The sequence below is a fragment of the Rhipicephalus sanguineus genome, chromosome 1, assembly GCF_013339695.2.
Source record: "Rhipicephalus sanguineus isolate Rsan-2018 chromosome 1, BIME_Rsan_1.4, whole genome shotgun sequence".
NCBI classification, from domain to species: Eukaryota; Metazoa; Arthropoda; class Arachnida; order Ixodida; family Ixodidae; genus Rhipicephalus; species Rhipicephalus sanguineus.
This window is the reverse complement of record NC_051176.1, coordinates 183,432,958-183,455,156: the sequence shown is the minus strand read 5'-3', so window position 1 is coordinate 183,455,156 and position 22,199 is coordinate 183,432,958. Positions and strand designations below refer to the sequence as shown.

Sequence of the window (22,199 nt, the reverse complement as noted above, 5' to 3'; positions counted from 1 at the left end):
GCGGACACACACTCGGCCCTGGTCATTTCTGCGCCTTCCAGTCCTGTATACACACGCTGTCCAGTGATCGAAAGCGCACGCACAATTTGTTTTGCTGGCGGTGTCCCACGTCCCGTGCTGCTTCGGCCGTTCGCCCCAAAAGGCTCACATCACCACAGCTGTCTGGGTAGCAATACGTCACGCAGAGTTTTTCCCGTCAGCTACCGTCCTTCGCTGCTTCCTCTATTTCCGTCTTATGTTACGGGAGTGATTTGCGATCTGCTTTGGGTTTTCGAAGCAGCATATCGCATTTCCTTTAGGGTGGCGTTCGTTTGTTTTCAAATGCCATCCAATGGAACAGCCATGTCACGAGGAGCGTTGCGCGTCACTTTTTTATGGGATTTGCACACCGGCACACACAACATGAGGGGAACAGGAACCAGTCCATGAAGATTCCTTTACAATCGTCGTCCGGGTCGTAAGCCAGGAGCCTATGCCACTTGTACTTTTGCTCGCAGCTGCAGTCGTTGTTGCACTTCTTGGTCTGCACAGACCTGAAAGCAGACCAGAGTGGGCTGAACAGAGAACATATCCTAAGGGCACAGGGCTTGCTGTTTTCGCATGTCGGTTCCTTTAATTGCTCGGAGGAGGCGCGTTCACGGATTATGACGTGTACACGAAATCAAACAGATACGACACTCTCTTACTGTTCATAATGGAAGTGTGGATTGCAAGACACTTTTTCACGTATTACGCAATTCATCTGCTACGTTCCGCACTAAACAAAAAATAATGTATTTGAAGTACTCACTGGCAGACTTCTTGCTGTATCGCCTGCTGCAAGTGCTGGGTGTTGACAATGGCTCGAATCTTGCCAGCGCTGTTCGACGCCCAGTATGGTGTGACAATTTCCACAGCCGACTCGCAGGCATCCACTCTGTGAGAGAAGACGTGAGCAGCTCGGGTCATTAGCGTTGAACCTTTTTAGCTGCAGTTTAGCTGCGTGATGTACAGTTTATCTGCGTGATGACATAACATTCACACTTTAATTATGCCGTATTTAATTACGTTTTGTTTATGCAAGCCTACTTGGTCTTATGAGATTAGGTTTCTTTTTTTCCCTGGAAACTTCGTTTTCATAGATGTGGATTCCAGACACCAACTCCTGTTCAAATACGTATCCGTTACGCAAAGAAGAGCCCTACATTCTTCTTACAGTGGCCATGAAGCCCTTACCGTGGAAAGTGTTTAGTGTTCTGGTGTTATATTCAAAGAAAATTTTCTGAATTCTCCGGATGTGAATGCTGCCATTGGTGCCTTCACAGCCGTTCCTTCCTCCTCGTTGCACCTACTTTGCCCACTGCTGTCGTTTGTGAGGGTATTTACTGTCACGCCACCTCCCGCAAGAACCACCCTTGAGTGGGTTTTTAATGCGCGCCCATACTAATGACGAAACATGCGGCAGTATCAACTTGTCCAGTTTCATGACCTACTCTTGTTACCGAGGGAAGCAGTATAGAAGGTGGATTCCATGGTTCTGCGTTTTCTAATAATTTCAATCTTTCTCCGAGATCTTATGGGAGCTGCTGGCCCTAAACGCGGCTTCTTATATCTTAACCGTTTTAAAGGTGGTGCTCGTGACGTGAAAGTTTTCGGTGTCGCTTCGACATTAAAGAGCGTTACGTATACGCATAAAAGGAGGTCCTAGAAACAGTTAGAGTTCGTGAGGCGGTGATGGATCGTCAAGCTCAAATCGCATTAAGGGTAGACACCAAAATGAACTATGATTTTATTTTTTTTATGTGGAAGTCCGTTTATTGGGGACCGTGATGACGACCAGCAAGTACACGATAGTGTCCTCAATAATTTAATGTAAACACAATTTACATGGTGTGTTTGACGAAACCAAAAATTCTCGCCAAGTGGTGGGAAACCTCCAAGCGACGACATGAATAAGTCTCACGTGACAGCAACATCAAGTTGAGTACCAAGGCGGCGACGTTACCAAACAGATGTGACGTCTGCTACATTTCACACATGCGCCTCCGCTTTGCGGCATTAGTTATAACTTACATAGAAACACGCAGCGGCGTCTCCCGGCAACAAGACCATGTCGCCGTCGCTATTGTCGTCCGTCGAATACGACCACGCGCGTCTGTCCGAACGCGAACAAATGGAGGTGGAACACTGTTTCGTTTTTGATGCCTTGGCATCGGACGCTGGTATGTTTTCATACTGCACGTGGTCGCAGTGATTCGTCTACAGTAGTTCGGTGATTATATTCCTTAAAAACGGCACCATATTTGCCGTACACATATCCATCTTGACGCCTTTTGCAGCTCTCTCCTGACGTTTTCCTAGTTTTTATCGCGACAACTCTGAACAAGGAGCCCCGCTTTGTTTCTAGAATTAAAATTTTAAATAAATTTCTTGTAAGCCGTCTGTTCTCTGCCAAAATTAGTCACAGCATTTCTTGCAAGCACGCAAAGCTCACGCTGTAGTCAGTTTACAGTCAGATTTTTGTGTATAAACTCCTTTAAATCGTTCTGATAAGCAGGCTATATGTAGTCTCGTTGTGCTTCTGCTCTTGTTAACAGGCTATAGCGATGCAGAAATAGCAAAATCATATATAAGATTAAAAAAAACGCAGTTTCCATTGAACAATTATTCCTGTGCCTGTTATTCTTTAAGAAGGCTTAATTTGCGCTGTCTCAATTACGTCACTGTTACGCTGTTGCGCAGAGAAGACAACTCGAAGGGATCCAAAAAAAGTGGGAGTCGCACCTCCCGTGAATTCCAGTCATGGGGATGTCATGCAGAAGGATGATGATATTTATAGTCGCTCTACGGGCAGTTTTGCGCGTGTTATGGAGTGTTACTTCTATCGCAAGCCCCGCCACGGTGGTATAGTGGTTATGGTGCTCGACTGCTGACCCAAAGATGGCGGGATCGAATCCCGGCCGCAGCGGCTGCATTTTCGATTGAGGCGAAAATGTTTGAGGCCCGTGTACTTAAATTTAGGTGCACGTAAAGAACCCCAGGTGGTCGAAATTTCTGGAGCCCTCCACTATACGGCGTCTCTCATAATCATATCGTGGTTTTGGGACGCTAAACCCCAGATATTATTATTATTATTATTATTACTTCTGTCGCAAGCACTCAGTTCAACATATCTCCTCTTAAGATAACCAAGCCTTAATGTGCCTACTTCCCGTCGTCGAAGTGCACGTAGTCAACAGTGTCAACATGCTGTTGGCACTGTCGCATGCTCTGTTTGAGACATACTCTACACTCACTATCAAGTTGAAGTTTACCAAATGCATCTCATTTATCAATGTACTATACGTTGGTAATTGCTTTTGGTATTCTGTGGCCACTTGGCTTTAAATGCGTACTGCGATTCAGCGGGCAGCCTCCATATCGCTTTCCTAGACAGGCAAACATGGTATCAGCTTACACAAAGAAAGACTGCGTATTTTCTTTGTGCAGATATCCTAATAAAAAAAAAAGAAAAGCTTGCTTATGACATGCGCTCTGCAGCTTCATATTTGAGTGTCGCTTTTCATTTGGCGCCCTCAGTATACACAAATAAATTATTGTCAATTTGCAAATTAGTCTATCCCAACATATCTGCAGTGGCTTTAGACGACAGTGACAGCGAGTTTGTTGCATTTGCCCACTAAGCATGCGCTTTTTATTAAGGCTTTGCACGAGAGATGTGAAACGCACGGTGGACAGGAGTTCAGCGAACATGCGCCTCGAGAAAAACTCGTGCGTGTCAACCATTGTATACGTCTTGGAAAGCAGGTTTTAGGAGAGATCCGCTTTCCTAATAGTTGTGTTATAACGTATTTTATAAAGTAGTTAGTTTATCACTATTCTGGAGTAGGATGGTGCTTTTTTGTGCGTGTGAAATGTCTCATATCAAATTCTTAATAATATTATTATATTAATTTTAGTTCTTCAGAATGGGGCGGCATAGACGAATCACTCTCGCACAGCACGCCTTCTCCGTGATCCAAATCGCCGCCAAATACTCACTTGTTGGACGATGCACCGGCGAATGAGGAGCGGGACCTCTCCGTCCTGGTGTGGATGGTCTTCCCGTCGTACGTCTCATAGTGGTCCCGGTGGCCACCGTCCTCGTCGGGCGACGAGTACTCGCCGAACATGCGCCGAATAAGCGCCTTGTTCTCGTCGATGAACATGTCGATGCGCTCCCTGCGAGCCACCCGCACATTCCGCATTACACTTCCAGCATAGGCAAGTCAGGGCATCCATGAGTAGCGTGCCCAGTGTATCAGGCCCGCGGCCGATATTAATGATGCACACTGCTTGCATGCGTGCGTGCAATCATAATTGCGCGACCAATTTTCTGGAACGCCAGGGTCAACGCCGTCGACAATAGCTTTTACGTACATCGCTGCAGTCAGGATGTTGCTTCTATAGATGCCGCTGGTCAGACTATACAACAAAAAAAGGAGAGACGTGCTACCTGTTGCGCGAGAGAAACGGCACAGTGCGTGCCACGCAAAATTATCTATAACAAAGATAATCATATGAGACAACTGGCGAACTTTTACACAGGTTGAGCTCCAAGGGGTGTGTGAAAATGTTCCAGAACCCTTTCCCGCAGGCTTTTCCTATTTTCTTCTTTCGGAGCATGTAGTTTCCCAGCGTGTGTTACAGTCAATGTTGCGCTGTCCCAATTACGTCACTGTTGCGCTGTTGCGCAGAGAAGACGAACTCGAAGGGATCCAAATAACCACGCTCGCTGTATGGTGGCGCCCTCAGCATCCTCACGAGAAATGAATCGTTCTTTTGTTCTATAGACGGCGCTGTAGTTGTTGTGGACGCTCAGTCTACTTTAGAATTTATGCATGACTGAAGAAGAGTAGCTTTGTGATGACCAGTGACGACTCAATACATTTTTTGCACGACTGAAAACAAATCGACAATAAAGCCATCGCGCCGTGATCTTATTTTAAGCGCCAACTTTTTTTTCTTTTTTTATCGCGTATCATCATGAACAACTTCCTGTAAATTTATAGTTCTTTGCTGGGACGCCAAGTATGAAGACAAGCTGCAAAGCAGTATGACCAATATCCGCGTAAAGTGAAGAACCTTGCAGAAAGAGTCAGTTATTTCTCTCAACTTTCCAATCATCCGCCGTGTTAATGTGTAAGTAATTTATATCTTAATAAAGTTTAATAGTCTGCATTGATGCGAGAAAATTTAAACTAATGCTGACACATTTCGGGGAAGTCTTGTCGCAAAACTTATTTCTACATCACACACAGCTTCGGTGCAACTTAAACTTCACACAAGCGCTTATGAAGGCAACCCCTGACTGCAGCGGCAGAATAAATAAATGACATACGCAGGCATGATCAAGGTCCGCTCTTCAAGACCTGCGAGTAAGATATCCCCAGGGGGAGGATTCCTCCCCAATAAACCGTGCACAACTTGAAACTTGTGGTAGTGACGAACACCGACCAGTAAATCATGCATGCAGCGTGCTATCGTGCAACCACATCCACCTGTGTCTAAGTGTTGACAAACATTGTTTGCAGAAAGGAAACATGCAATGACGACGAAGGCAACTACAAACCTAGTGGATAATCAGGCAACCTGGAAGAAAGAGGCGAACAGTTCAGTCCTTAAAGTTGTTTATCAGTATATTCCACAAGTTTCAACGTTCGCCGGCAGATCATTCGCTACATTCGTGAGGTTACCCGCCGCGGGTATGACGTTGTACACTTCCGGCCGCGGCTGCATTTAAATGGGGACGAAATGGAGAAATGTTCGTGCGCTTCAATTTGGATGCAAGTTTCACAGCTCCGAGTGATCAAAAACTGATCTGACGTGACGACGCGTCATCCACTACCCGGACATTCCTATACCCGGACATTTCGTCATACACAGGTACTTTTTGTTAAGCCTCGCCCACAAACGGATATCCTGTGCGCTGTGCGACCAGCACCCGACTAGAGATAACGGTTGTGCTGTACAGTTATAGGCCGTCCGTTCCCGTGACCCTCGACCGTGGTTTGTTGGCTCGGTGCCCCTGCGCGAGCGAGTGCTATACGGTGCCTCATTCGCGCAGAGTCAACAGGTGACTCCGTGACCAGCATCGCTGAGGACTGAAGAGCAGCTCGCGTCCCTCATGCTCTCAGCCAGGGCCTCGGCCACATCATAGTGGGCTAGACAGTATCATTCACTACAGGGAAGCCCTGTGAGCCAAACGGTTCGCGCGGAAGGTTATCGCTGGGCCGCGCGCGAAAGTGCACGTACGAGTCTGCGGTGCTGTCGCCTGCTTGACGTTCACATCACGTTTCGCTCGACGTGACTGGTCTTACACTAACGAGACAGATAGAGCCGTGGATAAGAAAGCGCGGTTGCCCGAGGTCACGCAAGTCGATCGACGGCGCGCTCGATACGCACAAGAGCCGCCGTTTCTCCGCTTGACTAATCGGCTCACTTTCCTCAGAGCCACATGAGCCGCTATGTATCCTTTCTGTGAAACTCGCAGGCGTCCTTCGTTCTCCTGTCGACCAAGCGAAAAGGGGGACGATGTGTTTGGCGCCTGCGCACTTGTCATCTTGACAAATAACTTTGCTTGGGAAAATCTTTCAAAAGTATGTAAAAGAGAGAGAGCGAGAGGACTATCTAATATCCCACAAAGAAAAGTGAGAGACCAGCTTCAGTTACACGCAGTGAAGAGGATGGTCCATGCAACCTCGAGAAAAATCAGCCTACACATTTTCGAAAGTTTTCTCCGACAGTGAAGTGAACAGTGCAAACATGTATGCACTTGTCGTGGCATGCACAAGGCATCCTCTTCGTGGCAGGCGTGCTTCCAGTCGGGCATGCCGGGGACAGGCGTCGTGCATGTTGGAGTGATTTCCAGCGCGACTGCTTCGTTTCGCAACAAACGCACGACAGCCGAGCACCACTGCCTCTATCGCTTCAGTAGTCCCGAATAAAAGAGGAGCTTCGCTGAAGTTTTCATTGTTATACATCGGCGGACCGCGGAATTTGCACAGAGCTAATGAATGCATCGGATTCAATTTAGTGATAGAGTACTTGCTCCATGAGAGTTATCGGGCATAGCTAACGAGCCATAACGGATTTGCTAAGGCTGTTGGGCGTTTGACGCTCGGTCTGTCGTGCAATCAGCTGCGCCGAGGCGTCGCACATTGGAATCCACAGCCACGTGCACACTGTGGATGTCTGTCTACCTACCTTTTGACTCTTTTCCCCTTGTACCTCTCACCGCCTTCAATGCCTGTCCAATTGACTCTGCAGGATAACGGGAAGCACAGCACTGACGCAAACTCCAGGGCACTTCCTCGACTACAGCGCTTAGGGCACCGAAGTCTTCTGATTTAGTCATGAGAGTCTGCCACGCAAGCGATCAATCAAATTCAACCGCAAGCTTTATATTGTAACAGACGTAAAACAACAGAAACATGGTTTCCCCTCTGAACCAAAATGTGGGCTGTACTTGGTGATACAGTCAAGCCCACATTGCTGAAAACGAATCATAACCAGGTTAAACGGTTAATGTGTGGTGAGTTGATAAGCGGAATTATCGCAAGCTTTATTTCACTTTATTTCCAGGAACAGCACTTCTTCTAAAGCTCGCAAACAGAATGCTAAGTAACCAACGACGATAATCACTATTACTATACAGGCGACTAAGAAAGCCTTATTGCGCTATATTTAAGATAACAACCCTGTGGAGACCGCTGACACCAAAAGGAAGCTTACAGACTGTAAATAGTGAGTATATGGATGTCTAAGATAAAGTATTGAAAACTGCTCTTAGAAAACAGCGGTGAGATGTATAGCGGCTTATCAGTGGTTAACACTAAATGCGCAGAATTCGTCTAGGCGGATGCTTCGGGAGCTGCGTTTATGATATGGTGACACCGCTGCTGAGGTTATTAGTATTCAGTATGCAACGACTGCCAGGTTGTGCTGTCTACTTACAGTTACAAGATTAAGAGCACGGACAGCAACAAACCCTGGTCTATTCATGGCGGAAAGTACATATATTGGGCCTGCAGCTGAACCGCCACACGCGGCAGAATGGCAGTAGTGGAAAATACCTTGAATAATAATAATAATGATGATGATGACGATGATGATGATGATGATAATAATAATAATAATAATAATAATAATAATAATAATAATAATAATAATAATAATAATAATAATAATAATTTGTAGCATGAGTAACGACACTGTCAGTCTTGAAAAACAATCGAACGCTTTCAAGCAGAACATTTTTCACGCTTAGCGAATTTGGTTTGAAGCGGAGTCTTTCGGACAGCTAGTGATCTGTCAAGCAGGTAGCAATTGATAGCATAAGCAGATGTTCTTCTGTTTTCATTTTCTTTATCATTACCTTCAAGGAAAAATATACTCTTATAGCTTACCAGCTGCTTTAACACTCTCTAATTAATCCTGGTATAAACTAAGACGGCGGTTTTCATAAAGTATGCCACCGAAGACACAAACCCTACACGATGCCCGCTGAGCCGGTGCGCTTGCAAGACAGAGTGTGCGAGAGAAGGGAACGACATGAAGTTTAACCTGGCTGAGCCTGGTTGGCTACTCAGGACGAATAGCTCTGCTTGCATACACATTTTCCATGAGCAGCATCAAGCTTAACTGCCCCAAAATAATGTCACTGTCTATGTGCCTTTGACGGACGGCGCTCTTCTGCAGAGAAACATGTCTCATCTGTAATCAACACAATTTCTGGTGCCTAGGCAGAAAACGATATATAAACACATAAACACGATAGTAAGCAAAATACGCACAGCTATAGAACGGAAGTGGGCAGCTTTATTTCAAGCAGCTTTGTGTCACGTACAGCAAGGAATTGCTACAGCCTACAGATGCGGGATGAAAGTCATGGTTTTGCTTTCTTTCCTTGTACTAAATATATCATATCACGTTTAGAACTAATCAAATTTGAAAATAAAAGCAAAGTCCCGAAATGCACGTATCGCAAGCTGCTCCTGAAGCATGGCGTGCCGGAAGATGTCAGTACAAAGCACCTTACAGAGTATGCAATGATGCATGTTGCTGGGCGAGCATGCAATATCTGCTCATTTTGCAATGAAGCGATTGGATTTTCAGCGTTTAGCAATCGTGTGAGATTTGCGCTTGAAGGCATTTCTAACGGGCCATTTACCAGTTTCGCCGCAAAGATTTCCCGCCTGTCTGCACGTGCGCGGCCTTGAATACCAATGGGGAAACAAGAAGACAGCTTATTTTAAAGAGAGAGAGAGAATGCAGCAAGGTGGGATAAAAGTGTAGAGTGCAAACGTTTTCATGCGCAACTATAAGCGTCTCCGGGGAATCAGACCCCGCGCTAAGCTCTCCAAATGATGCAACAGTGACTGATTAAGTGTGCCCGTTCAGGCAGATTAGACGTGTTTTGCTGTGGATGCATCTTAAACAACTTCATTTTGTAACGTTCGCACTCAGCAGGAAGTCCAGAAAAAGCGCGCGATAGCATCGCATTTTAAGCAGTCACCAAATGCACCATGCCACTTTTCGGCCTTCGAGCCACGTCGGTACACATGCGTTGCTGCTGCTTTTCTTAATTTCTTCGCTGAATTCTTGAATACCGGAAAGCTGCAAAGCAATGGGGACGAGGTCTATATTTAAACTGCATAACATGTACGCGCTGCTCCTCTTTCTTTCCTGTGCTTGGTTACACGTGTAGACGAGTTTCCGCGTGGTAAGACGAACAAAGAGCGCTGTTCGCATTTGCATGAGGTGCTATCATATCTTAGTGCGCGAAACCGCGGGTAATACTTATCACGCGCCGATGGAGCTCGAATAAAACTCAAATTAGGGGCAACAGACGCCATAAACAGCGGCTGGAATTCCCTTTGGTGCACTTACATCCCATTTACGCGCCTTACCACTTTCTTTTGTTAGTTTGCCCGGTGGTGTCCATTCGGCAGCCAAAACACCACGCAAAAAGCAACGAAGACGCGGCAGCGAAAGGAATAAAAACACGTACTTTGGGTAGCCGTTCCCGGGTGTTGGACAGTACAGCTGGTTGAGCCTTCGAATGCAGGGATACCCTTTGAGTATTTCTGCTTTCAGGTCCAAAGCACACAAGACCAGTAGAAGTGCCAATGTCAGCTGAAAAGAACCAGCCATGTTGTTTAATTACGACAAAGCGGTTAGTTTCTTGCGAGGCGTATAGAATGCATACGCACGCAACACACTTGCTTTTCCGCCTGATAACAGCATAGGCTACACTGCAATACTATAAGCACAAAGAAGGACTCAATGAACGTAAAAGAGAAGTAGGCTGAATGAGAGCAATAACAAATCCCACGGCAAAATACTCTGACATAAATATTCCGTGGCGAAAGGCGCGGCCAAGTCTGAAACTTAATGTCATGACTGATATTGATACGGTGCGTTTTACCTAGCGAACATCTACCGCGATGTGCCGTATCGGTATTTGCTGCGCTACGAAATTACTAGATTTTAAAACATTTTTACACACGTTTCCGTCAGGAGTAAAGCGGGGCTTTTTTTCCCCCTTTTTTTTTTGCCATACAGTGCGGCATTCCCCGCGCTCTTGTTTTCCATGTCTCGAGTCAGCGTCTATAACATATTTTGCTTGGCTTTGTGAACTCTCAGCAGTGTCGTGAAAGATTCTGTACTTCTGAAACAGGGTGTTACCGGCGGATGAATTTCCATCTGCACCTATTCAGCATCACAACATTTTGTTCCTACGCAAGCGAGCACCTGAGCACCCTGAGACCTCTGAGCACCCTGAGCACCCCGAGACCTCGATAACGGGAACATTTCTGTAATATATATGTCTGAAATCATAAGACCTGATCATGGTATGTGAAAAGATTGATGAATATGGCCACCCTGACGTATGTAAAAGAAGTTACTAATCCGGGGCTGCTTCAAAATGACTGTTTCGAAACAAATGAATAACAACACAGTCAGAAGCGCCGAAAGCTAAAACTGAGCCTATATCTGCCTTGCTCACCAGAAACCATAAGGTGTCATTCATAGGTGTGGCACAGCAGTTACTATCCTTGATGCCCTATAACATGTGTCACGTCATACGCTACCGTTATGCCGTAACATTACGCTTAGATATAATCGCTTGAAAGCGATATCGTACACGTAAAGTGGAGAAGCTGTTTCGAAGTTAATTTCAGTTAATGAACCTACAAAAGCACGCGTACACCCAAAATGTTTCGCACAATGAGCAATTTGAAACTTTTGTCAAGTGATGCTCCTTGTGGAAGAAGGGTTCATTTAGAAGAGTAGTGGTTAAAGATGGTTGGTTTTCCATAATGCTACACTCTTAGAAGAAAAGTTAGTAAATGGTTAGTAAATGGTTGCATTTACTAGTTTCGAGCGCATTTTACTACCTTCGCGAAATCTGTTTACTAGCCAGCAGTTAGTAAAGGTCGTAAAGTGCTGCCTTCACTAACCAGAAAGTTTACTTGGTGTTCTTAACTAAGTGACTACTAGCCACCCACGTTGCCACATCTTTCGTAGATGCGCAGTATTGCCGTAATCGTGACGGTGTTTAGCAAAATTTAAACAAACTTTAATTTTATTGATTACCTTGGAATTAAAGTTTCGTGCTACGTGATGCCACACATATAAGCAAATATAAGGGCACACGATAATGTGCAGAAAACATCAATTATTCTTCTAAATTCTATGGTTGCTAACCAGCACACGGTGTGCTGTCCCAAAGTAGGAGCATAAATAGTCTTTAAGCCGCTGCTAGAGTAGATATCCGCTATGTAAAAGTCTTGCTATTCTGTGTGTGCGCTTGCGCGTGTGTTCTCATTCGTGATCAATTCATACCTCTATGTATGTTGCTGTGATGTGTACTTACCGTGGTAATTACATGAAGTAATTAGCGGCCATTAGTTAATGTACGAGGACAATGTCACTTCATTTTTTTTTAAATCCTTTATGTACTTTTGTAATAGAATCATCTTGATATGGCAATGCACGCGCACATATAAACAAAATAGGCGTAAACCTCTAATTGACTAAATGCAGTAGAGTTAATACGGTTAGTAAGTTGCTAGCGCGGTTACTAACAACTTAGTAATGGACGAGCTATTCGAGCTAGTACTATTCACTCACTAACTAGGTAGCAACTAGCAAGTTCCACTAACCTGCATTTTACTACCTTCACTTACTAAGAGGCTAGTGTATTTTGTGACAAGTAAACGGTTAGTATTTAGTTAGTGAATATGCCGACTTTCTTTTCTAAGAGTGTAAGTGGTGCAGCGCGAAGCAAGCCATGGGGACAAGTCCTCGTCTTTTCCTTGTTCTTCAGTCTTGCTTCGCGCTGCACTACTTAACATTAGTTCATTATTCGAAGAGAGGTTGCGGTCGGGATGAGGCCGCTAATTCAAATATCAATGTGTTGCTTTAGTGACGTCGCAAGTGATGTCTCTGCCGAGGGATCCGTAGCTACATATGAAGTGAGTTACCTGTCGGCAACGACTATGGCGAGACTACATCGACGTCACGCATATGCAGACCGTTGGCCTGCAAGGAGTCAGCCACCATCCTGTATAGGCTAGAAATAACCCTATTCGTTGAACACCCTGAATAACGTTTTTGCGCGAGTACGCCCATTGGTACAGACGAGCTCTTCTGCCTCTGTGTGTGATGCATCAACCAGCCAGCAACCGGCGTCCAGACTTCAAGGAAACCACAGTGTTACGTGGTAGCTGTATATTTACATCTCTCCTTGTTGTCCTTCTTCATTTTACCCCAGTCACATGTCAGATCATGTTAGCTTAGGCTTAGCTATGTGATTTTCCTCAAATAAATTCCGCTGTTATTATATCTCAGCAACCAGCTGCCGTCACTAAACTAGTAATCATAAGTAGCTGCAAGACACTAACTACCTAAAAGAGCCACCAAATTAACTAAACAGTTTAGATGACTCGTTAACCGCGGGAGCTTCCCGTTCTGCCCTTGAGATTGCGAACAAAATTCGAAGCTGTAAATAACAATATACAATAGTAGACATGCCAACAACAACATATGTTGACATTTATCAGTAGGTAATGCTTATAAAAACGCTTTTATTTTATGACACCAAGACGAGCTCCAGAAACTTGTATCTACGCCCACGAGAATACCTATAGAAGTGCACGTCAACGGCGAGGCAACCTTGGCTGCCATTGGAAAATATCTTTGTCCTGGCCTTCATGACGCATGAAAATAGAACACGAACCAGCATCATTTCTGACGAGGGCGAAGGAATCACAGACTTCGAACTGAGGAAACTTTTGACATCACGACCGCCACTATAGAGATAATGGACTGGGCGTTCCCGGTGCATCAGAGTTGTATTTGAGTCATCGACCTTCCCAGAGAGTGCGCGAAATACCCGATATGAGCATTGGTTTATAACCACCGAAGTTTGTGGGGTATGTCAGAGTGGTCTGAAGGGAGCAAGTGACAGCTCAGCGATGCGGTGGACCGCATCACCATAATGACTTCAAACCTGCTTCGATGTGCGCCAAATGCACTTTCCCACTTGATTATGTATACGTCAAAGGACTGCCGGAAGCTGAACGGTATGGCGCAGAACTACTGCATTTACAGAGAAGGCACTGCATAATCCAGCCATCTTGGTCACCGCCCATGGCACATGTGCCAAATGTAACCACTGTGTATTTCAACTCGGATATTCGCAGCTCGGTCTCCTCCACTCGCATGTATTGGGGGCGAGGAGTCAGGGAGTCGCCATCTATTGGAAGCGTCTCGCTTGCGTGGTATGAAGGATAACGCGGCGTGTTCCTCATAGGTTTGGCTGTCGGCGCTCTATGAAAACACCTCGCGGCAGGACCCCTCATGATCATTGCTTTCAATACTCTCGAAACGAGGGAAGTTTTTTACCGTCAATATAATAATCTTCGAGGGGAAAAAAGCGCAGAATTGTTTACAAACGCTGTATGTTTACAGAATACGTACAGTGAGAACACAGTGCGCGCAGTCCTCACGATGAAGAACCCCCAAACCGACTTCTTGCGTGAAAGGTAGGTAGTCGCTGAAAGCGAACTGCGGCATATGTTCTCATAGTAGGCTGGCTGTACAACTAAATCGAGCATAATAAAATACGAGCAAATATTTAACTGTACATAAACTACCGTAGCATATGAGAGAGAGCCTGCTACTCTGCACAGGGGAAAAGGGAAATGGGAAACAAAAGGAGCAAATATTTAACTGTACATAACAACCATTGTTGTGTCGACGCTGTCGAATTTGTTCGAAAATATTTTCCTTAAAACTATAGGGACTTCGACGCCTACTGCGACTTATGGTGCCCAAAACCTCCACCACCCGAAGTTTCAGTCAGCATGTCTAAGTGTCACAGCCTCGCGCTATCGAATTCGGCTGTTTGAGATTCTTACTGCCGTCAAGAGCTACGGGCTCATCTTTGTCGTGTAATTAACTTTTGCACAAGGAAGATTATCGGACGTAGACAGTTTCCACTGCCGCACTCTGAAATTCAATCGAGCGCAGTCTGTTGCTCTGCGGCTATTACAAACACGCACGTACCTCAACCCGGTTATATTGAATAAGATCATATTGAATAAGAGGCATAGAAATCAAATAATCACAAATGCGATGATTTAATCTACTTAGAACGTATGCTGTGGCGCTGCCCCGTGGAACACACGGACTCTACCAAAGAAGAAAGTTAGTGGCAACAGGTATTACACCGCGACTCGTTTCAGGATCCTCTCAGGGCCGTCCGGAGAGCCCACGACGTGGCAGTTCGGCTTAGCCTACCTGTCCCAGAGTATAGAGCGGCCCGCATTAGCCCTTGGCTGAGCCTCAAGGCCCAATAAAGTTTTACCATGACATGCCATACAAGAAAGATTATGACCTTAAAGGGACACTAAAGAGAAACAATGAATCGGTTTAGATCGATAAACTGTGCTCTGAGAACTCTAATGTCGTCAATTTCGCAATCATACGTTTATTAATAGAGGAGAAAATCAAGTTCAAAGTTTCATTTTTAAATTTCGCGCCTTAATCTCCCCGCGTGACGTCACGGATTTCAAAGTGTATTTATCGTATTTTGGTGCCATTGGCTCTACAAAATTACCCCAAACTTGGTATATTAAGTCTATGGCCCCCTCAGAGGACAATGTACTTCATTTTTACCGATTAGGAACTACGTAGTCCCTAGCAGGCGCCGTCAAAACATGTGACGTCACGGCGAATGGTGCGGAAACTTCAAGCTGGCGTCGCCACCCACATTTTGTTTTTGCGCGTTTTCTCGCTTACTCAGCGTCTTCTCGCAGCAAGCGTGGTGTTTTTGGTATCGTGAAAGAGTACTTTACTAATATGAGAAAAATCGTTTTGCTCTTTAGTGTCCCTTTAACGACGACAGTGTCAGGCACGTAGGCAAGGTGGGGGGCCCGGGGGCCCGCCCCCCCCCCCCCGAAATTCGTCCAACCTTCTATATTTCCGGGCAACTTTTTCTTCTTTTTGCCATGGAAAGACTTTCTTTCGAACAATTAGGCCTCGGCCCCCCCCCCCCCCTTCGAAAAAAATTTCTGGCTACGCGCCTGGACAGTGTGAAAAGTGTCCTGCAGAGTCAGCAAAACCTAAAGCACGCAATCCATCACGGTCTTCGTACACATGCTCCTAAGTATCGTTTCACTACTTGATAGGACAGAAACGCTGCTGACAGTTCTTGAGTAACTAGGTATGCAGCGCGTGTTTTTCGGCCTTCCTCCACGTGTGCGTGAGGAGCAGACGCTGGTTTCTTCGTGCATGCAGTGGCTGACGGCAAGTGTCAGGGACTGCATGGATTTTAGATTTCTCACATACTTCAATATTTGCCGAGCTTTGTTACATGAAATGATATCTTTCGATCTTTACACACGATTGCTGTCGACTCGTGCCATTTGAACTGCCACATGGTTGTCTACTTATTCGTCTAACCTCCTGCGTGACATCTTTATGTCCCCTTTTCCCATCACCCATTCTTAAAATAAAAGTAGTGGTACTTACTTAATTTGAGATAGTAAGCGCTTGTCACAACAATTGCTACCCATGTAGTAAATTAAGGTAGTAACTTCCAGGTTAGTGACTTTACTACCATGACACTTACTTACATTTACCACCTACAGGGAAGTAGTAATACAAACTTAGTAACTTCGCCACCCTACAAGCTCAGACGAAAAAAAATGAGACCATATGGTATTGTCTATTCGTGTGATTACTCTGGTAAACACACACCACAATGACATCTTCAGATAATAATGTATGCGAACACAGACACGTATATAGGCACGCACAGAATACCAAGGCTTCTACGCGACAAACACTCTTAATAGCAACCCAAAGTACATACATGTATATAGCACTACATTGGTGTCGCACGCGTTGTACAGCTGAGCCAACCATGAACTCAGACTTAAGTTTGATGTTTTGGACCGGACTTTTATGCCTCGCTTCTTGCATATACGTGTGCCATGACGTAGCATAAAACTGTTATTCCAACATAATTAAGAAAATTATAGATTGGCTGAATTGTTCATAACACAGTCACAATTATAACATAAAATGCCGCAGCCGATAGTGGTAGTAACGTTTACTAACTCGTCATATTATATATATATATATATATATATATATATATATATATATATATATATATATATATATATATATATATATATATATATATATATCCTGCCTGCTGCAGTGTATACGTACAAGATATGCATGAAGACTAATTAAGTTGACCTTACGACTGATGACTGCGATGATTAATTCATTCACTAAACAAACAGTTACATCCATTGTTTAATAATTTACATCATGAAGTTCTGTTGTAGACGATAATTATAATACATTTACACGAGCTTTTGCAAAGAGTTCCCCTTAGTGAACGGCTTATTTTTATGATCCTTTCTTGCTTGAATTCTGGCTGTCTTTTTCTAGCTACATCGTCATCGTACGAGCTAGATGTCAGCGGTGGACAGTGCCATTATGAGCTTCGCATAAACAATACTTATAACAAACACTCGGCAGCCTTCGATTCATCCGACACGGACTGCATGCCACCGCGGAGTCAAGAGACGCAAAGGCTTGCGCCTTCGTCTCCTGGCGGTGGCGAGCAGGCCGTCAGTGTTAGTAGCTACCACATGCCTGTATTTGACAAGGGGGCAAAGGTTGCAGAGGCTGAAACGTGAACAGCCGAACAAACGAAATGAGCTGCCTGGCACTCCAAGAAATTTCGTCGACCTGAGCACGAAGGAAGTGGGGGAGGGGGCAATATTAGCTTCTGACGCTATCTGCGGCGTAACACGACCACCAACGTGGTGGAAATGACGCGCCTATTGGACGGAGCAGCGGCACTGTTCAGAACAGCGAGGTCCCGCGTGAAACCCCGCCGCGAAGAATCGATAAAGACGTCCTCTCTGGGCCACACAATGGGTCGTGGTCGCGAGCAGGGCCCGGCGCTGTTTTCATGGCACGCGAGAAGACCACACTCGACGTGGCGGCGGCGGCGGCGGTCAGCGCCGGCACCTGCCGCCGGCCGGGACACGTCGTCGTCCCGCAACCCTCACGCGTCGTCGTCCCCCTCGGAGGAACCCATAAACGCGCCAGTCCTCGCGTCGTCTCAGACACCGTTTTCTTTATGTTTCCGGCCGCCCCCTCACGCGCCGGTCGAGACGTCTTGTTCCACCGGTGGCGAGCTCGTCCTCCGTGGCGGAGTGATGCGACTGGGATACGATGCAACTACCGCGGCTTCGTCAAACAGGAGTTAACAAAAAATTCCACGCTGTTCGAGTGCAAGAAAGGCAAAAGAATGGGAGTAAAATAGGGGAAGGTAGAGAGCCTCCTCGTTCCACTGCTGGGATGATTATCGAGGCCTCCTCGGCGCGCGCAGCAGTGTTCCTGATGGACGGAAGTGCCGCGTGCCTCGGCAGCGATCGGTCGTGACTAACGTGGAATGTACCGGCCGATCGCACGATGCGCGCACGAGCGAGAGCCGAGGCTCATCTACCGTTCACACGCGGTACCCACGAATCTCAGTGAATGGCGGCCGCTGATTGTGCTGAATACAACTAACCACCGTTGCCCGAAATGAGAGCCAATGACACGAAAGCGGCCCTTGGAGCACGTACAGCATTTGTTCGTGCGCGAATGTAAACATCAGTCGCTAAGAGAAGAAACCGCGCGAGAGTAAAGGGGCCGTTTGTATGCTTGTTTGTTTGTATGTTTTTCCTATGTATGCTTGTTTGTGATTGTCGAAGTGCCTCGGGCCCGTAAGCGGTCCATTGGAGGTATATGAGTCGCGCCTGCTATGTGACGTTGGAAAAAGAGGGAGAAATCTTGCAATCAGTTGTGGTTGGAGCCTTTTGTTTTCCTGTACAGAGGAACAATTGCACTCGCCCTAGCTACTAGAAAGTAATTGCCTCGCGACGTCGATGCATGTTTGATCTTAATGCGCTACTATGCAGAATGTTCCACATTGCCTTTTTATCTGCATACGGTTGTAACTAAGCCTCAATAGTTTATTTTTGTTAGCAGCCTCAGTTTGCTCTGCTCCCCACCTGACAAGTGCCATGAAGACAAAATACGCAAACAGAAAAAAACTGCAGGAGCAGAAATGCAGTCTCCGCAAAGCTATATCTTTGTTTTCCCCTTTCCTATTTTGTATTTGTCATTTATATTCTAGTGCTCATATGATAACATGCAGTGCGGTTCCTCGCATAAACATATGAAAAGGCGTAAACGAGTGGTTAACACTTTACTCGCTCCACAGTATTAATCAGTATTGAGGACTATGACGTTTTCTGAAAGCCGGAGCTGCATTTTCTAAATGCAAAGGATGCGGTGTTTAATCCGATTATCATGCTAGCGGCGGTGTGTGCGACATGAATGACATGCCACTTTCCCCGACATCGCAGAGTTGGCGGTCTACTTATAGCGGGCCGCCAAGGTGCTGACCGTCCATGCACCGGTGTTCAAACCCACCCGTGCCGCGAACTGCCGCCTCGGGACAGCGCGCGCCTTTACTCCAGGAAGATACGCAGGGCAATGAACGGGACAGAAACGGCGCGCTTGCCTCTCGCATGGGGGCAGCCAATGGGCAGTGGCGATGTTTTTTCACGGTCTTCAAGTGCATCGGAGGCGAGGATGCCACAGTGGACACCGGAACGGCCGGCTGCGAATGGAATGCCCGTCGAGCGTTCCAGAGGTCGTGAGAAAGCGCGACCTGCAGAGGGCATGCGCCCCGAGCTGACCTCGTCCGCCCCTCGGCTACACGGGGCTAATGAGATGCCCCGCGCCGCCGCCGCTATCTCTCGCTCTTTTTTTTTCGGCCTGCTCCTCGTCGGCCTCTGGGGGGCTCCTCCGCATACGCCACGCGGTCTGCTGCTGCTGCACCCTTCCTGGCTGCTGGTGCTGCTGCTGTTGCTGCTGCTGCTGCTGCTGCTTCCAGGGCGCGCGCACTTGCCACTCTGGCCAGAGTGGTTGTAGCGCGCACATCACGCGCGTCGCACCATAAAATCTCGGACGGTTGTTCCTTGAAACGGCAAAGAGGCAACTTAAGCGCACGATCTCAGTGTCGCAAGACGCCGAAGATTCCCTCGCGATTTTCGTTAAAAGGGAAGTACGAGCACGACCGGTGTCCGACCGCAGATTCTCATAACTTGACTCACCTTGAATTTGTTGATTTTATATACTTGGAGAGTGATGAATGCTTACGTTAGGAAAATAAAGCTTAGGGTCACAGTTGCACGCAACTGTAATGGCACTATGCATAAGAATACGATGGGAAAAACGTTTCTCTATTTCTGAAAACAACCAAGCGATCGCAGTTTTTTTTTTTTTTACCACGCCGAGTCCCTGCGTATACGCAAAGCATCTTACTTTGATGACCACAGTAAGTGCTTTCTATACGGCAGAGATTTGTGAATATCTACCAATTCATCGATTAAAATGTTTTGTTTGAGATGGTCGGTTAATTCCTAAACTATAGGCATACCGGATGTCGTTCGTTTTTCTCTTCCTTTATTTTTAGTTTTTGCATGCTGTTACTGTTATGAGTGTGTACGTGAGTTCCCCTGATTTAGATGTCATTGAAATATTGACACGCAGAATACCACCGTAGTCTGCGTAAGATATATCAATACCCGATCGATAACACTTTCTTCATGTGATATATATATATATATATATATATATATATATATATATATATATATATATATATATATATGTGTGTGTGTGTGTGTGTGTGTGTGTGTGTGTGTGTGTGTGTGTGTGTGTGTGTGTGTGTGTGTGTGTGTGTGTGTGTGTGTGTGTGCGCGTGCCACATGACGAATGTGATCTGTAGTAATTAGGATATATATGTGAAGAAAGTAAAGTGGACGAAAAGGTAACTTGCCGCAGGCAGGGACCGAACCTGTTACCTTCGAATAACGCGTCCGATGCTCTCCCACTGAGCTACGGCGGCGGTCATCCTCCCGTTCACTTTATGGTGTATACCAGGTGTCCCAGCTATCTTTAGCCCAGGGTTAAAATATGTAATGTTAGACGCAGGCGAGTGAAATCAGTTGCAAATTGCTGACAGTCACCTTGCGCACTACGGACAATTTTTTCTTTTTGTAATTAAGTAATTTGTTAATTAGGATTTTTTGAGAGCAGCGATGGTTTCTTGGCCCGCGTAAGCCCGTTGGAGCACGTGACGGTGTAAGTTTAGCGAGCGCGGGCCACGAAACCACCGTTAACTTATCCGCCTACCGCTGCAACGGAGCCGGCGAGTCGCGGCCGCCGCTGACTTCGTTCGGTCAAACCACGGCTGAGAGCAGCACGTTCGCTGTCGCGCGAATGCGCAAGTCACGTGGTTCTTTTTGTATTTCGCGGGCTTTCTTAGCAGCTTGGAAAAAGGGGTATACGTGAGACTCTCTTTATCGCAAATAATGCAATAGGGGTTTCTGAAGACGCTCTCGAACTTTACAAGTCGCATTTCTTGCCTAATGTCAATATTTAGCAATTTAGTTAAATAATCCTAATTAATAAAATAATTAATTACAAAACAAAAAATTGTCTGTTCTGCGCAAGGCGGCTGTCAGCAATTTACAACTGATTTCACTCGCCTGCCTTTAATAATGTATTTTTTAACCCTTGGCTAAAGATAGCAGGGACACCCGGTATATGTGCATTTAAACCTAGGAGTGTTAGTCAGCGCAACCACAGCCATTACGGCGAGTGTGAAACACTATTTTTCTGCCTGTTGGCGTCACGTAGCACGTTATCTTTTTACGAGCTGGCAACTGAACAATAATCCCTCGCATATTACCTGAAGGCATCAAGTCTGCCAGAACGAGACCCTCTCTATGAATGAAGGAAAGATGTCTTTTAAGGGCTCGTTTTTCTTTGTTAAACAGAATATTAAGGAGAAATAACTTTCTTCACGTGTATATCCTAATTAGGGTAAGGCGGGGCAAAATGAGACGGTGGGCAAAACCCGACATTTTGACTTTGCCGCCCTCTATAGCTAATACAAAAAGTGCCTTTTCTTTGTTTTTCTATTTCAGCGATAGGTGCCAGTAGTTTTCGACATTTTATGTGTAAAAGTTGATGTTTGCTTACAGCGTTCACGCGGGAAAAATTGCGCGGCTGATGTCAGTGTGTTTGTGACCCGCCAAAAAGGGGCGAAATTCTGCTCGGCCAAATTTTCGGATCCGTGCATGAAGCTATTCCGGCATCAGTACAACAATGTAATTATTTATGTTGTTACTTTATGCTACTAGCTACATGCCACCAAAAGTGTAGTTCATTTGGTGCCGTGGGCCAAAAGGGAAAATTTTTTTTAATTCTGGCTTGTGAGAGGGGCAAAACGCGACAAAAAGGCATTGAATTGTCTTAGAGAGTGTCTTATTAAGTGAACCATATATTTACGCTCATTATATATGATATCCTTTGTTAAGAATCGTGCGGACGTACAAGACAATATCATCTAGAGTTTCTTGGGAGGAAAACGATATGAAAAAAGCACTGAATGCTTTTCAGGAGTTTCTGAGCAGCACAGCGCCGGGTTCTGTGTAGATTCAATGCGTGGAGCGCAAAGACTGGGTGCATTAAGACTGCGTGACGGCCCACGGAGTGAATTTGAAGTGCTTCTACTG

General features: G+C 45.8%; 1 protein-coding gene across 2 annotated transcripts in view; it reads right to left on the bottom strand.

Annotated features, from left to right (window-relative positions):
- Positions 1-243: 243 nt before the first annotated feature.
- Positions 244-22,199, bottom strand: part of LOC119403520 (protein spaetzle 3-like) — a 108,937-nt gene continuing 86,981 nt past the window's right edge. The window contains exons 2-6 of one of the 2 annotated variants that reach the window (XM_037670459.2): positions 10,031-10,155; positions 7,225-7,281; positions 4,021-4,200; positions 791-916; positions 244-533 (exon numbers count right to left, since the gene is read on the bottom strand). In XM_037670459.2, coding sequence (XP_037526387.1) covers positions 365-533; positions 791-916; positions 4,021-4,200; positions 7,225-7,281; positions 10,031-10,155 — 657 coding nt within the window. In that variant the 3' untranslated portion in view covers positions 244-364. The remainder of the gene's footprint in view (positions 534-790; positions 917-4,020; positions 4,201-7,224; positions 7,282-10,030; positions 10,156-22,199) is intronic. The other variant, XM_037670471.2, reaches the window with a different exon arrangement.